Genomic DNA, 17,380 nt, shown 5'->3' on the forward strand with positions numbered 1-17,380 from the left:
ATATTTTAGGTGAGCATATCTGGATAGTTCTTGATGGTCCAGTAGACGCCATTTGGATTGAAAATCTGAATTCTGTTTTGGATGATAACAAAACTCTAACCCTTGCCAATGGTGATCGGATTCCCATGGCTCCAAACTGCAAGATCATTTTTGAACCCCATAACATTGACAACGCTTCACCTGCTACTGTCTCAAGAAATGGAATGGTTTTCATGAGTTCTTCTATCCTTGATTGGAGTCCTATTCTCGAGGTATGAGTGGAGTCTTTCTTTTGTGCACTGAAGGAGGAAAACAGATTGTAGAGCGCATGTTGATTTTTCTGCAGACCTTTGGTGTCATTGCACTTGATCGCTACTGTTTAAGACCACTCCTTGCCTGCTCTGGGATGTTGGAACCCTGATTGTCCCTTACAGGTTCCTTCAGTGTTCTGGTGTCTGTAGGTCTCCTTTCATCTCTTTAGACCTGTGATTTCCACTGTGGGTTGTGGAGTAGTTGCCAGGCCTCACTGAATCGGTAATCCCACCAAACTGTGAATAAGTAAAATTTAATTTGACCACTTTGGAAATTCATGACATTTTAAAGAGGTACTCAGTCATGTAAAGTTTGGGAGCAATCATCTTAGAATATCAGCTTTAAGAAAACAGTTTATTAAAATTCCATCTAAGGGAAAAATTGCATATAAGGAATTTTTATGATTCAGTAGTCATTAGTTTTACGTTCGTTTTTGGAAATAATGTTTCAGATAATATTTCCAGTTCATGAAAAGGTATATTATTTTCTTATCACCAATACATTCTAGAATATATTGATTATAATCAGATTATAATTAAATGCCTTGTATACGTAGATATTTTACTAAATAAATGCTATAAGGCAAAATGCTTATTAGATAAGCCAGATGTGAAACCTTTTTTGACATTGTTGGTCAAATTTATTACTTTATTTACATAATTTTTTGGAGATGATTTCGATTGAAAACTTATAAAATCATAATTTTTAAAAAAGATTATTTGAAAGAGAGAGAGAGAGAGTGATAGTAAGCACAAGAGGGAACACAAGCAGGGGGAACAGCGGGCAGAGGGAGAAGCAGGCTTCCCACTGAGCAGGGAGCCCGATGCAGGGCTTGAACCCAGGACCCTAAGATCATGACCTGAGCTGAAGGCAGACGCTTAACCAAATGAGCCACCCAGGTGCCCCCTAAAGTCATAATTTAAATTAAGTAGATGTTTACTTTGTATTGTCATTAACTTTTGTGCTTCTCTTTCTCTATGAATATATCCTAACTTTTAATAATATCTTCTCAGAATTTACAGAAACCTGGGTTGAAAAAGGGTTTAGGTTTGGTTAAATGTGAAGATATGAATAAAGAGGGGATTATATAGCAAAATGATGCTTACGTATAATTGGATATGTCACTAAATATGCTTCTAAAGATTTCAGATTTCACAATCAAATTATCCATCCATTAAGGAGAATAGAGGGCAAGGGTTCTGAACGCTGGCCTTGCAAGAATAATCATCAGTGACAGTTCTTTAAAACACAGATGATGGGGTCATACCCCAATCCTTCCAAATTAGAACCTCTGGGCTGGGGGTTGGGGGTAAGGTTCAGGAGTCAGTTTTTATTTTTGCTTTTGTTTTTAAAAGTACCACAACAGGTCCAGATTTGGTAACTACAGATACAGCGGCAAACTCCAAGTAAAAAAAGCATTTCTGTGATTTTCCCCAAATGCTTCACATTCACAAAGGCTTTTAAAAAATACTTCTACACGACTAGCTAATGAATATTTAGACTTTGCTATTTATGAAATAAGCTTCTATTATGTTCTATGTTGAGGATGAATAAGGTTCTTACATTAATGCTACACTTACCTAATTTTATTTTGTTAAAGTAGGCTCCAGACCCAGCATGGAGCCCAATATGGGGCTTGAACTCATGTCCGTGAGATCAGGACCTGAGCTGTGATCAACAGTCGGACGCTCAACCGACTGAGCCACCCAGGCGCCCCTTACCTAATTTTTTATATGCTTTTGAATAATGCAGTTTCTTCTCATGAATGGTTAGCAAGACTCACAAAGAATCAGACTGGAAGTGTTGAGAGCAGTCCAAGGCAGCTCTAGGGAGTTGCTAGAGGCAGACGGGTGGAGAACTTGTGTTCACTGGTATCTGTCAGCTCCTGGGAGCCAAGCTGATTACTTGGCCCTGTGTATGACATTCTTTTTGATTCCATCAACTCAAAAGGGCTATGTTCTGTTTTTGTTGCTGTGGCACCCTGGTAAATTCATGAATTGATGAATAATTTGGAATCAATATTTTATTGCTTCTGTTCAGTCTCTAAGAATGAGCTGATCTCTTGAGGCCGAGGGAACTTGCGTCAGCTTTAGAGAAATAGTGTGTGTTAGTGGTATTTTGTTAGAGATCACATGCGCTTTTCTAATAGTGGGTTCCCCAAGTGACTAAATTCTCCATTTTCTGGAGTATCCTTTGATATTTTTCTACATTGGTTATTAATTAAATTAGAAAAAATAAAAGGAAACAACTAACTTGATAAATCTTTTTTCCCATTTAAAACAATGTGGGTATGGATTCCCTTTATTCATCTTTTATTCCTTTTTCTTTTCCTAAATTATTTCTCTATATATGCCTCCTCATTTTCTTCTAGTATATTTTAATTAAGAGCTTAAGACTTTTTCTCCATCTTGGCTTCAAGACCTGAGCACATGTACAGGGTGGTAATAGAACATGTGCGTTTGAATTCCGTCCTTGGCACTCACCAGCTGTGGGATCCTGGGCACATTACTTCCACTGTTTGGGCCTTGGTTTTCCCATCTGTAAAAGGAAGATAATAATAACTCCTACCTCATAGTGTTATTTTGAGCATTAAAAGAGTTAGTGCATGAAAGCCCAGTTAGTATGGCCTGGCACATCCTATATGCACTATTATCATTAATTAATATTTAAAAAATTTTTGTTCCAAAATGGCCATTCTCCTGGTGTGCTAGTAAACTTATTAATGCATTAATCTGTAAATGAACAGGGTTTCCTTAAGAAACGCTCGCCTCAAGAAGCTGAAATTCTTCGTCAGCTCTACGGCACGTCTTTTCCCGACCTGTATCGCTTCAGTATCCAGAACTTAGAATACAAGATGGAGATGCTTGAGGCTTTTGTAATCATGCAGAGCATTAACATGCTTCAAGGGCTGATCCCTCCAAAGGTAAATTGCTCAAATTTCTAGAAATTTCTCTCTTATTAACAGAGCCATGTTGTGCAGAGAGTACAATATTTGAAATTGGTTCTGTTAGACCTGTGGTTGGGGGGAGATGTTTTAAATGTGCACATGCATCTTTTGCATTTTTCTCATTTCTGTTTTCACCAAAGAAGCCTTCGGTTTATAATTTAGTGGCAAATTCACTGTCATCTACTAAGCATCCAGATTTATTTTGGAGACCAGCTTGGTATTCCTCGAGATCAATTCTGTATTTGTTCCCGGTTTCATTCATCTTTCCCTTGTTATTGTCTTGGGGAAAACTGTTGTCCCTTTTACATCTTTGTTATTTTCATTGAAACCTCCAAGTAAAATGTCAGTTCGAGAAGCAAGCATTAAAACAACCAGTTTCTTTTGTGCTCAGGAGCAAGGTGTGGAGGTCACACCACAGCACCTGGGGAGACTGTACGTCTTCTCCCTGATGTGGAGCATCGGTGCCCTGCTCGAACTGGAGGGCCGACGCCGGCTGGAGCATTGGCTGCGTTCTCAGGAAGCCCTGACCTTGGATTTGCTGCCTCTAGAGGGGACGGAGGACACTATGTTTGACTATTACGTCTCGTCCACTGGTGAGGATCCTTGCTTCCATGGACTCATACACAACACATGGGAACAGTTTTTTTCCACTGGCTAATGTTTACATAAGTTTTATTTTTCTAAATGGTAATTAAAACACTTGGCTGTAAAATTAAAATGGAAATTTTCATGTGTGGAGAAACCTAATTGTTTCTTTTTCGAAATTTTATTTCATTTGTGTTCCAAATGCACATCTTCCCCTTGTTAAGTATATTATTTACTGAACTTTTAATGAATTAAAAACAAACGAGAGGGGGGCACCTGGGTGGCTCAGTCGGTTAAGCATCTGACTCTTGATGTCAGCTCAGTGGGAAGTCTGCTTGAGGATTCTCTCTCTCCATCTCCCTCTGCCCTACCCCCCCCACGTGTGCACTCTCTCTCTTTCTAAAATAAATCAGTCAATCTAAAAATAAACATTAGAGAAAAATCTCCAAATCAGATGTTTCAGTCATTTATGTAATCAGGAATTTACATAAAAATTACGAAGTGCGAAGTGTATATTTACCAAATATGCGTTTATCTATATATGCCTCAAGTTTATTATATGTGCCTACATATATATATAAAGTACAGACATACAAAGCATATATATATACACAATATTTATATCTTTTGTTTTTTATTTATAATTAAGGAAGTGTGTAATGAAAAGCTTGTGAGATTAGATATTTTAAGTGGTCTTAGGTACATACTACTATCACTGTATTCTTAACTTTTATACAGATGTAATTGAAAACTGACATGTTTAAAAAGAAAATTCCAGGATTCTTCTTCATATTTCCTAATAATAACACTTTGGAATTGTTCCTTGGGAAATTTTGACTCGGCTAACACATACTTCAATAGTACTTAGATCTATGGTTCTAATGATCTTCATTTTATGGGGAGTTTTTGAGAGATGGCTTCATGAGACGTCCAGGACATGTGCCTGTTCCAGTTAGGACTTCAGTTATTCATGGGCATGTGAGGATGTGCATGTTCTCTGTTCGTCTCAGGTGAATGGAGGCACTGGACCACGTGCACTGAGGAATATGTGTATCCATCTGACGTCACCCCAGAATATGGCTCCATCCTGGTGCCAAATGTTGACAACGTGAGGACTGACTTTCTAATTAAAACCATCGCCAAACAGGGCAAGGTGTGGCTCTTGGACTTTCATTGACAATAGCATATTTTAAAATGTCACTTGAAAACACAAGGCATCTTGAATTTATCTTAGTATGTTTTGGGTTGCTGTTTCGAGTAAATGAAAGTATTACCCAAATTAATATACTTCTTTTATTATTCTCGGGTAACAGTGTTAAGAGTTGAATAGTTGCAGTGCATGATCAAGTAATTATTTCTCACACAGTAGCTGAGAGAAAGTGAATTTGGACTTGTTTGTCCAAAGAGAAATCCTCCTTTCCGATGGCTGTGTGAGTTTGCTGGGGCCGCCGTAACAAATCACCACAGGCTGAGTGGTTTAAACAGCAGACCTTTCTTTCCCCCCAGTTCTGGAGGCTTGGTGTCCACGATGAAGGTGTAGGCAGGTTTGATTGCTTCTGTGACCTCTGTCCTTGGCTTGCAGGTGGCTGCCTTCTCACTGTGCCCCCCATACTCTTTACCCCTGTGACTCCATCCCTGCTGTTCCTTTGTGTACGTGTGTCCAGATTTCGTCCTCTTACATGAATACCAGTAAGATTGAACTAGGGCCCACCTGAATGGCCTCATTTTCACCTGATCATCATCTCTCTAAAGATCCTATCTCCAGATACAGTCACATTCTCAAGTACTGGGTGTTAGGGCCTCAACATGTGAATTTTCGACTTGGGGGTGGGGGGCACACTATTTAGCTCATGCTCATGGTATTGCATTCCTTGGATTTCTTTCTCAATGTCTCTCTTAGGCTGTGCTGCTGATTGGTGAGCAAGGAACAGCTAAAACAGTCATTATCAAAGGATTTATGTCGAAATACGATTCTGAAAGTCACATGATCAAGAGTTTGAATTTTTCTTCTGCAACCACCTCACTGATGTTTCAGGTACTGGCTCTTTGGTATCGTTCGTTAAGACCAAGTTTGTGATCAACTTTGGTGGCTCACCTCTCTTCACTGTGCTGCCTGTGCCCATGAGCTTCGTCTACACTTTCCCAGCCACGAGTGTGCCTTCCATTATTCACCTGCAGTAGAATCTCTCCCTAGTTGGATCATATTGTATAATCTTAAATGGTGGAGCAATAAAAAGCTTATATTGGGTGTTAAAAGCCTCAGTAGTGTTAAAAATGTCTAGCAAAGCCTGTGAACACGTAAAATCCCAAACTGAAAGGGGTATCATTTATTCCTGCATCCAAACCTGCCTGCTTTTCCTACCGTCTGCTTTTCTGTGGGGGTTAGTATTTTTCTAGGTTTTAGACTAGACACATGGGTCATCTTCGATGGGTCTCTCTTGAATCGAGGGCTGTTCGTGTCGCTAAAGAAATTGTTTTCACATCTCCTTCTCTCTCTTCGTTCTCCCTGTCCACCTCTGCATAATTCACATTTTCAGGATCCACACCAGGGTATTAGCCTAGAAAGACCCCCAGCCGGTCCAGTCTAATTCTCTTCCAGTCTTGCTTTCATTCCTCTTCCAGTCTCCGGTTCTGATATTGCCAATTTATCTTGTTGTTCCCTGACTGAACATGCCACAGTGACTCCCATCAGCAATTGCAGGAATAAATCTTAGAGTTAGCACATTGAAGATTTTACTCTATCATATCGTTGGGGAGTAACAACAACAACAACAACAAAAATCCCACAAGTTTGCTCTGCTTTTGTCAATGGAACTGCCAACAATGACCTGGGTTTGCAGCGGTGGACTGGTTGTTTGCTCTTGTTCCCAAGTTGTCTAAGACCCTGTTGACACTGGGGAGGGAATCCCGTGTGCCCCCTCCGGCTTCAGTTGCTTTCAAGTCACCTCTCATATCCGCTAGAACATTAACACATTAATAAAAAGGACACATTTCATATATTGAAAATGAAAGGGAAATTTTTAGGAGAATCTCAACCCAAAGAACTTTGCTCTTGATGAACTTTGTTGTTCTTTAGCTGTTGGAATGAAAATATCAAAGAGCAATGAGGATAGTTGACAGCAGGGCTACACCGTGACTTCGTATCGCTTAATGTAATTGGTGACCGCAGAGTGCGGATAAGCTAAGACCATTGATTGAGTTTCTAAATAAGACTGTCAGCTACATTGTGCTCCTCTGTTAGAGATGGAGTTTTCAATACTGGCTAGCCTTCTGTCATACGAACGCCACTGACCGTGTGGTGGTGCGAAGGAAGGTGTGAACGGAAGGTCAACCTCAGATTGCAGAGACTCAGCTGTGGTATTTTTGTGTTTGGGGGATAGCACCTTAAATTATCCTAAGCCGTCAGGATGCTAACATTTTACACATTCCTTTCTTATCAACATTAGCCACATTCCTTTGATACTGTCTCACATTTAAAGAACTTTTGTTAGTTTTACTTTAGGAGAACATCCTCTTAAAGGTTATAATTTTAACTTTATTGGTGGATGCAGGTTTTAAAACCTCAAATCAAAGTGTAATTTTTTTCCCCATTATGTTGGGTAATTATCTAGCTATTCGCATTTCTTTTTTTTTTTTTTTTTTTTACGGTTTTTACAAATATTTTGTTTATTTTAATGAAGCTGGTACAGACAATGTCCATTTAAAACCCATATCCCAGGCCAAAAAGTACAAATAAAATCAAAAAGAGCAGTGTTCTGTTGAATACACTTCTGCATGAATAACTTTATTAACTGCTAATCAAAATTAGAACTTTTCTGGGATCTTCTGACAAGACTTCTTTTAATCTTAAAATGCTTTCTCTTCAGTGAAGCCATCTTTGGAGTTAGTCATTACTCTCACCATCCCTGTCATCTCGACTCCAGCCTGATATTTCTCTTCTTTTGGTCCAGACCCTCAAATTTTAAAAGTAGCTTCAGGTTAAGGAAAGGTCATTTTTCCACAGTTCAGTTCTCTGAAAAACTTCCATCTCCCACTGAAAGTCATAGTCCAGGAGTGAAGCAATCACATGCTAGAACTTCAGGGCCAATTGGAAAGTCATCATGAACACTCGCATTGGTCGATCTTATTTATCACAAGCCTGAAAATGCACAGTCCTGGAAAATGTGGCCTCTCTGTGCACACACGTAATTTTTAAAAAGGAGAGGGCAATATGAAGGGGGCTGAGGTTTGATCACCAAAAATCAGCACAATGAAAACAAGTGATAATGAATAATGGGCACTAGAATTCAAATTACCAGATGTTTTAAAGAGATGGGGTGCCAGTTTTCAATTCCGTTTTGAACACCACATTACAAAAGAACTATTTTTAAAAATAAAAAAGGATTGAGGGTAGAGAAAAAAATAAAAAGAATATCTAAATCGTTGAATGACCCCCTGTTTGTTCCTGATAAACTTCAATCACATCTTCTTCCTCCATTCCCAGTTCTTTTGGAGTGTGATTATCAGCAATTCTCTGACCTTCAAAGAGAAACCTGAGTGAATTCATTGGAACTCCCTGTCTTTGACAGTATGATTCTTTGAGTTTCTTGAGATGTGTTGTCATTTTCACTTTGAAGTGAATCTCACTGCTATCCTGTCCAATGACTTTGAGTTTAATGTATTCTCCTTCCTTCTTATCCCCCAAGTCCTCAGTTGAAGGTTTTGCCTCCTGGTCAGACATGGTGACGGTGGCTTCACCCAGGGTCTCCGCACAGCAGCGGCCTCGGGTAGGCAGAACCTATTCGCATTTCTTGAGACTGGATTACATCTTTAGGGTTGTAACGCAATTCTGGCAGTAAAGACCTGGACTTACTAAAGACTTCACAGGTGAAGGGCTCAGCGCCCCCACAAGCCTTCCCTCACTTCAGATATCAGCCCCATGCCTGGGTTTCCAGGCCACCAGCACTTCTGAAGAACTGGCTAGAAATTTAGCAGCTCCTATGACTCTCTCTCAGTTTCCATAATTCACCAGAGCGACTCTCAGAATTTAGGAAAGTACTATGCTAATGATCATGGTTTTATTATAAAAGATATGACTCAGGATCAGCCAAAAGAAGAGATGCAGTAAAGTCAATGGTTGGGAGAGTCCCGACTGTAAACCTTCTGTGTCCTCAGAATGCATTATCCTCCAGGGTATATCCCCAACCAGGGGGCTCACCTGAACTATAATCTCCAGAGCTTCAATTGGGTTTTATTACATAGGTATGATTGATTGAATCATTGGCCATGTGCTTGAACTCAGTCCCAAGCCCCCTCCCTTCCTAAAAGGCCAGCTGATACCATGTGGTTCAAATCCCCAACCCTCAAATCACATGGTTGGTCTTTCTGGCAAGAGTAGTCTGAGAGACTAACAAAGAAAACCCTATTACTCAGGAAATTCCAGGTGTTTAAAGGCTCCCTCCTAGGAACCAGGGACAAAGGCCAGCCAAATTATTTAGTATGTAAGAAGACCTTGTCACTGTATTTTTATTAGTAACTCTTGGTGTTCATATTAGTAACTCTTGGTAACCTAAAGTACTCCTTTAAGGTGGTAAGGATCTGTAGGCTATGTTTCTTTAACAAGAGACATTTATTAATTTCCTGGAAAAAGGCATATTTTAGCTAGAAAGCAACTTGTTTGTTGACATAAAAATTCATAAACTATATAATAAATTTCTAGAAGTCATACCACATTGAAATATAATAATTAGGACAACAGTAAAGCAGGCTTTCAAAACACAAAAATCTGTATTCTTTAGGATCCCATTATCTGATTCACAAGTACCTTAGCCCAGTTCCTTCCTATGCTGGTGTGAAGGTGACATTGACACTTTACTGTTTCTTTTTCCGCTCAGAAGCATCATAGGATCATGTACTCTGTTTAGTGCCTATTTGGACTGCTGAGTATCCAAGCTTTCTATTAAGCTAGACTCATTAATTTTAGAAAGCTTTGAATTAGCCAAACTGCTGGAATTAACTTTCGCACTGTAATTTTCAGCCGTTTATGCTGAAGTGAGTTCTGTTGGAGATGAGCATTTGTCTCACGATCTCCCACTTAACTGGATCCACACGAAACTGAAATTGTAGATGAGAAGACAGATACTGTGCATCCCGTCTGTGGTACCAGGATGGCATGTAGTCCAGTCAAGGCCACACGTCTGTTTTTTGACAGATGTTTTCACTTGGGGTTCTTTTGTTTTTCCCATGGGGTCACATTCAGATTTTTCATCAGCAGGATGACTGACCCTATGTCCCTCTTTGTCTGGGGATAGTCTAGCTTCCATTGTCTTGAACTAATAATTAATGGCATCTCTGTCACTATCAAAAGTGTGTTGTTTGGGCAAAAATTGTATGGTCATCTTATTGTTTTGGCTAAGGGAATTCAGTTGGTCTTTTAGAGAGAGATCTCAATTTTTTTCCAAAACAAGTATTATTTTAAGGGTTTTCCCCCCTATTTTAAAAAATTTTTATTAACACATAATGTGTTATTTGTTTCAGAGGTCAGATCTGTGATTCATCAGTCTTACACAATACACAGCGCTCACCATAGCACATACCCTCCCCAATGTCCATCACCCAGCCACCCCATCCCTCCCACCCCCCACCACTCCAGCAACCCTCAGTTTGTTTCCTGAGATTAAGAGTCTCTTATGGTTTGTCTCCCTCTCTGGTTTCATCTTGTTTCCCCCCCTTCCCCATTTTTGAAAGTAATCTATACATATCTTAAAAAATGTAAACAATACAGAAAGATAAGAAGAAAGTTTCTTTACAGAATTTCTGAAAAGATTTATCTTTTCTAAAAATAATCTTAAAGTGTTTTGAATATAACCATCTTACAAATGGTTGCATAGCAATAGGTTTTGTCTTTTTAAAAAAATGAGAATCATAGAGCTTTGAAAGAAATTCCACATTTTTTTCTTAGACTCAGAGCCACTTTTCCAAATGAAATCTTATGCAGACTAAGCTATAAAACAGGTAACCATAGATTTGCTTTGGTGGAATTGGGCTGGGCTCCTGAAATCCTTCCCAGCTTTATCCTTGCTTCCTTCAGGGGCCCCTATGATTGCATAGAATTCTTCTGACTCCTCAGAGCATAGTTTGAAGACTAGTTTCCAGAGAAGAATCATAGGCGATTATACATGAACGTATTTTTCCATGGTAAAGCTCTCTAAAAATGTCAGGTTTTACTGTTACTATTAATGCAGTCAGGTGGAGGGAGATCAAGTCCTTATTTGTGTTCACACAGTTAGTTGGTACCAGAACCTGGTGAAAAACCAAGTCCCCATATGTTTTGCTGTTCACCCATATGCCTCCTTCCAATGACTTTTCTTTATCCACATTAATATTCAAATGACTGATTTATCACTTAGTGCAATTGTTTTATTTTTAGCTTCTACTTATGTGTTATTGTATTTTCATGTTGTTTTACTTTTAAACATGCTGTTGAGCATTTTAAACTTTACTAATGTAAGACTGTTTTTATTTGGTTTTAGTAACTTATAATACAAGGGGAAGATCTTACTTAGGCAGTAAGTGTCTTAATAAAGAACATAAGCTTCCATTTTTATCTTTTAGCTAAATAGCTGATACATAGAAGCCTAAAATTAAGCATATTTTATTTTTTAATTAATTAATTATTTTAAAGAGCAGAAGGAAACTTTTATTATTCTGAGTTCTAAGGTATTGTAAACATGAAATAAAAACAGGATACTATAAAAAAATCAACATTTAGAAAACCAAAGAGAAGTTATACAAATATCCTATATTTTCTTAAAATACCTTTCTAGTTTACTTTTTACATTTGATCTCAGAATATTCCAATTTAATTAGGTGTAATATGTATGAAAATGATTTAAATGCTGATCTATAGAGATAGGTATAGTAATAATAAAATATCTTTCATTTTTATAATGCATTAAGCTCATCAAGTGCTTTCACATATATCATTTATGGATAATACTCTCTTGTATAGATACACACATACATATATATGTATTTGTGATTTAAATATCTTTATATACACTCCCACTTGTGACCATGCAGGTTACGCAGATCTGTGATATGTCTTATTCACAGAGACAGTGGTGTGAATGGTAAACCCAAAAACTGGGCAGTGCACAACCTCCTCAACTGCACATGGCCCTGTCAATATCCCTTCCAATGCAGTGTTCCTCCCTCTGTGTGGTTGGGGAAACAGATGTATACACAATCAAGTATAACAGATGTGATAAATGCTAGTTATGGTGTAATCTAAGTATTGTAGAGCCCAGAGGAGGAAGGGAGTAGTTCCTTTAGGGGATGACAGAAATCAATGTAATGAAAGAGTTGACATTACTTGAAGAAATTCCATATTTATATTATATTAATATTATATTTTTTTAGGAATTATAGAGGCTGAATTTCTACCAAGAAATTAACTCAGAAAACTTGTTATCTCTAGTTTTAGGGCTCCCAGCTTAGAATGGACAAGGGCAGCTTTCCTTACCTCCATTCCCGAGTCTGTCTGGATTTCTAACCTCCTAGTTTTTATTTCTTAAAATGCCACTGTCACAGCTTGGGTTAACCTTGATATGCCATGTGAGTGTGAGATAGGCAGACAAGAAAATCAGAATCTTTTCTAGGTTCCATACATTGTTTAAGATGATGTCATGTGGACTACCGTTTTCTGATTTCAGAGTAAAGTTTTTGTTTATTCTTAGAGAACAGCATAAACCGCCCTTAGTTCAGGTCCTTGCTAGAGATCTCAATTTTATTAATCAATAGCTGAGTTGAGAGAAACAACATTTATGGATGATCATTCATCTGAATCAATATTTGACAAATTGTGTTTGGCTGGCGCTAATCCTCAGAGATTTTTTGGCTCAGAAATGGCTACTCTAGGAATATGTAAATAAGGATTCTCATAATGCACATTAGTCTGTGAGCTGAGCATCACTTTATGGTGTGTGTTTTATTGCTAACTGAATATGAATGAATGAAGACTACGAGGGACCAGAACAAAGAGACTGAGGAGTGTTTAGGGGTGAGACTGGATGTGTAAGTGGGGACATTATGGAGTTCTTTATAAGTCATTCCTGGGGAACCGGTGGAGTTGTGTGGGGTTCCACTGTCCTTCAGAAGGTTCATTCTGGCTGCAGAGGGGAGGAAAAGATGGAAGAGATACGAGTGTCCTCAGAGAGACCCAGGAGGAGAGGGAGGTTGGGCTGGACCAGGTAACAAAAGGCAGCATGGAAGCAGCATGAGGATGGGTTCAGGTTGTGATCAGGAAGCACAACTGTTGTTGGCTGGATACGTGTGGTTGGAAGAGAGGGACAGAAGAGAGAGAAGAGAGTTACAGATGACCCCCAGGTTTCTTTTCCTCCTTTACTATGTATCAAATATACGTTTTTAAAGATTTATTTATTTCAGAGAGGGAGAGAGAAAGAGAGAGTGCAAGAGCAGGGGCGAGTGCAGAGGAAGAGAATCCTCAAACAGACTCCACACTGAGCATGGAGATGGACTCAGGGCTTGATGTCATGACCCTGAGATCATGACCTGAACCGAAACCAGTAGTTGGATGCTTACCCGACTGAGCCACCCAGGCGTCCCTGTATGAATTATTTATAAATAAGTGCAGTGTGCCAGTTGCCTTTCTACGCACTGAGGATGCAGTGATGAGCAAGATAAACAAGATACCTTCCCTTTTTACATTCTGGTGGGAGAGACAGACAATACTCAGAGAAAAAAATACACCTATTTTTGTTAACTGGACTGTGGTTATCTCACCTAAAACAGTGGATGGTGGTCTCCCCTAGATGAAGGAGATCAGAGAGAGTGTGGGTGGCAGAACACTACAAAGATTATCAGTAGTTCTTCAGACTGATTTTTTTCTGCGGGGGAGACAAAATTCTGGATAAAATTACAAATCACACAAAATAGATAGTGTATGTGATTTTTTAAGAAGTTTCCAGGACTTACTGGAGGAGGCAGCATTGAAGTGGGGGGGCAGTTTAAGCGGTCGTGGCATTAATTCCTATTAAGTCCCAGGACAAATAACAGTCCTCAGGCATGTCACTCTTCAGGGAGGAGATACATTCAATAACAATATTGAAATTATGAGAGAAAGGATATATTGATGTTAGATGGGTAAGTGTTCGGATGGGGCAATTGGGTCATTGGTGCCATTCCTTGAAATGAGCAGCCAGCAGGGAGTGCAGACTTTGGGGTAAGAAGCATTTATGTTTGGATATGTTGATTTTGTGATGCTATGGATCATCCATGTGGGGAAGTCCAGTCACATATATGGTTTTCCCAAACAATTCCCAATAGATAAATGATGGACTAGAACCTGTAGTTATTATATTTCAGGCCTTTAGAAGGTGTCCCCAGACTTCAAATTATGCATTATATAATGACTTAATGGGTAGCAATTCTAAAAACAGAAAGGTCTCATCTCCAGGGTCACAAGCTATTTCATTTTACTCCCTCCCTTGTTTTTGTTTTTGTCAGCTTAGCTCTTTTATGACATATATAGCTTACTAGTAATTTCCCTCTTATTTCAAAAAAAAAAAAAAAGAATAGGGTCACAATGAAGGGGAAGCAAGTGCGGGTATGGGGCTATTACTTCATATTATCCCACCTATGGCCTTTTAGCTCTTAGATGGCCCCCAAGACATAAAATCTTCATGGGCTGTGAGTTCTCATTAATAGACAAGGGAATGTATGGAAGGCTCTAGCTTGCCATAGGGAGGTGTCAGGAGATTATTAATTGCCTTATGCATTTAAATTCATTGAAAAGCAGAGCTGAATTTCGCCTACTACATTACTTTAAACAGCTTGCTTTTATATCAGGGGAATAGGAAATTCTTTTTGCCATTGAACTGTTGTGCTGAGAGATTTATTTTGTAATTGAGTTGTGATATATTTATGTATCTTTATATTTGGAAATGGTGAAAAAATTTCATGTCTCTTGCCATTATTCATTAAAATGGTGATGGAAAATTGTAACTTGAAATTACCAACTGCAAAGATTTCTAAGGACAAATATATAGATTTTTGCTTATATGTGGCCTTATTTTGTGGTTGTATCTTGGATTACTAAAGTCATTCTTAACTGATTTGCTCTTTATCATGAAATAACTAAGCTTTTTTTTTGGATAGGAGAAGAATGCATTTTATTGCAATAAACCGCCGCTTTCTCCTACATTTATACATCATCTTTAACATGACTTAAAATCATGAATCAGTGGATTACTACAGTGGTAGGAATGGAGTGAGGCCTTTAAGACTGAGTTTCTAGAGTGTGAAAACCATGAAGACTTTTCTGTTTTCTTTGTGGTGCTCGCTCTGGTTACTCAGTTCATGCATTTTGAATGACCGGTTGATTTCCAAGCCACATGGTACTCACATGCAAATGATCATATGGTGATCAATAGTCTGGGCCCCCCCCACCCCCCCGCATCTTCCTCTTACCTCTTCCAATGCTCCTTCCATCAGTTGTTCTTTAAATTGAGGAATAGTTGACCTATAATGTTACATTAGTTTAATCAGTTGTAAAGTTCTTTTTCATATTGCTAGGGAAGTTTTTGTTTCTGTTTTTTAATAGAGCACAGTGCAGTCTTCTTTACCACCTAAACTCAGAATGGAGAGATGAGAAGGACACATGTGGGCGTAGTTTGCAATTTTGTCTCAGGGGCTGAGAGGTGATTCACTGTGATTGCATCAGCCCTAAAGCACTGGATCTGGATTGTGTTTGGCTACAGAAGCCCATTGGCAGCCTTCTCAATGGAAAGCGAGCAGTCTTCCAGTTGTGGCAGGCTGTGTGGCTCTGAGTACAGACCTAAGAAACTTCTTGGGCAGTACAGGAAAACTTGTGGAAGGGCTAAATTATTCTTTGAATAATGGGGCTGGGGGATAGAGTATCATCAATGTAGGAACAATAAGATAAAAATCTGTAGAAATGGACCAAGGAGTCCTATCCCACTCAAAATGTACAGTAATTAGAATTCCATTTACTCCTAAATTGAAGCAGATTTTCAAGGGGAAAGAGGAAGATGGGGGGGGGGGCCCAGACTATTGATCACCATATGATCATTTGCATGTGAGTACCATGCGGCTTGGAAATCAACCGGTCATTCAAAATGCATGAACTGAGTAACCTTTTCAAAGGTTAACATTATGGCAAGATAATTTAGGTACTTCATGCTCTGGTTTCCAGAACTAAAAAGAGTTTTGGGGTTGTTTGTGAGTAATTCCCATCAATTCCAATGTTCCTAGATTTTAAAAATAATTTACCGTGTCTTAGAGGATATTTTCACAAATCTTTCTGTTTGCTTTCTTGTTTCACAGAGGACAATAGAGAGCTATGTGGATAAGCGTATAGGTACAACATATGGTCCTCCTGCAGGAAAGAAGATGACTGTTTTTATTGATGATGTGAATATGCCAATAATCAATGAGTGGGGAGATCAGGTATATTGATCCTATCACATGCTTCATTTCAATTCAACATTGATTTACTCTTTGTGGAGTAAATATTTTCCCACTTTTTTCAATATGCAGTTCCTCAGTTCCAATAAAGTCCATTATTTGGAAACGCTCGAGTTAGTTTCTGGGATGTAAAGGAGTGACATTTTAATTATGAAAGTTGTCTTTCATAGGTTACTAATGAGATAGTACGACAGCTGATGGAACAGAATGGATTTTATAACCTAGAGAAGCCTGGGGAGTTTACCAGCATTGTGGATATCCAGTTTTTGGCAGCCATGATCCATCCTGGGGGTGGACGCAATGATATACCGCAAAGACTCAAGAGGCAGTTCTCTATATTTAACTGCACGTTGCCTTCTGATGCTTCCATGGACAAGATCTTTGGTAAAATGGTGACAGTGGGGCATGGGGGGGGGGAAGAACATCTGCTTGCATTCCATTGAGAAAATACCCACTCAGAGGTCAACACAGAAGGGGCATTGGGTGGCTCCTGAGTCTTTTACCCTCATCACTCTCCAGCTGTGTTTATATCGGGATTTTGTTTCCATAAGGATTTATTATATCCTGAATTGGGTGCCTAGGCAGATCTTTTCTACCTTTGTTTTTCTTGAAGTAACTGTTGCTAGCTTCTTAGGCAAGGAGGTTAAACATTAAATGAACAAGGAGATGATGAGATTGTTTCCTCATAGATATACCTATACGAGGTCAGAATTGATAGAATACCATGCCAAAAGTTTATGTAACTGGTACTTTAACCAAGCCCCATGATGATTTTGGCCAAAGAAATAATTTTGCCTATAGCAGAGATTAGCCAGTCTCTGATCTTCAGAGTAATTTATAAGATTGAAATAAGTTATTGATTGATTAAATAGGTAGTATTTCAGAAACAATATCATTGAAGAAACACTAGTCCGGTAGATAACTATGATGGTTTGAGTAATGAAAAGAGTTTATAGTTGATTTTGTAGTTACTCTTTGCGGAAAAAGAGTGTAAAGTTATGTACGCATTGTATTAGGTACCAATTTACCACTTCTGAAGCTGCTACTGAGAGAAAACTTGTTAGGATTACC

The 17,380-nt window shown here is 38.8% G+C and overlaps 2 protein-coding genes across 2 annotated transcripts in view; one reads left to right on the forward strand and one right to left on the reverse strand.

Annotated features, from left to right (window-relative positions):
• The window catches only part of DNAH5 (dynein axonemal heavy chain 5), a 263,927-nt gene that overhangs the window by 149,736 nt on the left and 96,811 nt on the right, over positions 1-17,380 (forward strand). Inside the window, exons 43-49 of the mRNA XM_027606690.2 lie at positions 10-251; positions 3,038-3,214; positions 3,630-3,831; positions 4,834-4,976; positions 5,724-5,858; positions 16,169-16,291; positions 16,480-16,693. Of these exons, the coding sequence (XP_027462491.2) occupies positions 10-251; positions 3,038-3,214; positions 3,630-3,831; positions 4,834-4,976; positions 5,724-5,858; positions 16,169-16,291; positions 16,480-16,693 (1,236 nt within the window). The remainder of the gene's footprint in view (positions 1-9; positions 252-3,037; positions 3,215-3,629; positions 3,832-4,833; positions 4,977-5,723; positions 5,859-16,168; positions 16,292-16,479; positions 16,694-17,380) is intronic.
• On the reverse strand, positions 7,448-8,596 carry LOC113929640 (small ubiquitin-related modifier 1). Its single transcript, XM_035727762.1, has one exon. It carries the CDS (start codon positions 8,541-8,543, stop codon positions 8,238-8,240), a length of 306 nt encoding a protein of 101 aa, XP_035583655.1. The 5' UTR covers positions 8,544-8,596; the 3' UTR covers positions 7,448-8,237.

This window comes from Zalophus californianus, chromosome 5 (genome assembly GCF_009762305.2).
Source record: "Zalophus californianus isolate mZalCal1 chromosome 5, mZalCal1.pri.v2, whole genome shotgun sequence".
NCBI classification, from domain to species: domain Eukaryota; kingdom Metazoa; phylum Chordata; class Mammalia; order Carnivora; family Otariidae; genus Zalophus; species Zalophus californianus.

What these genes read in the sequence shown, in the direction of transcription:
- LOC113929640 (XM_035727762.1), bottom strand. Translation starts at nt 8,543, where the DNA reads ATGTCTGACCAGGAGGCAAAACCTTCAACTGAGGACTTGGGGGATAAG.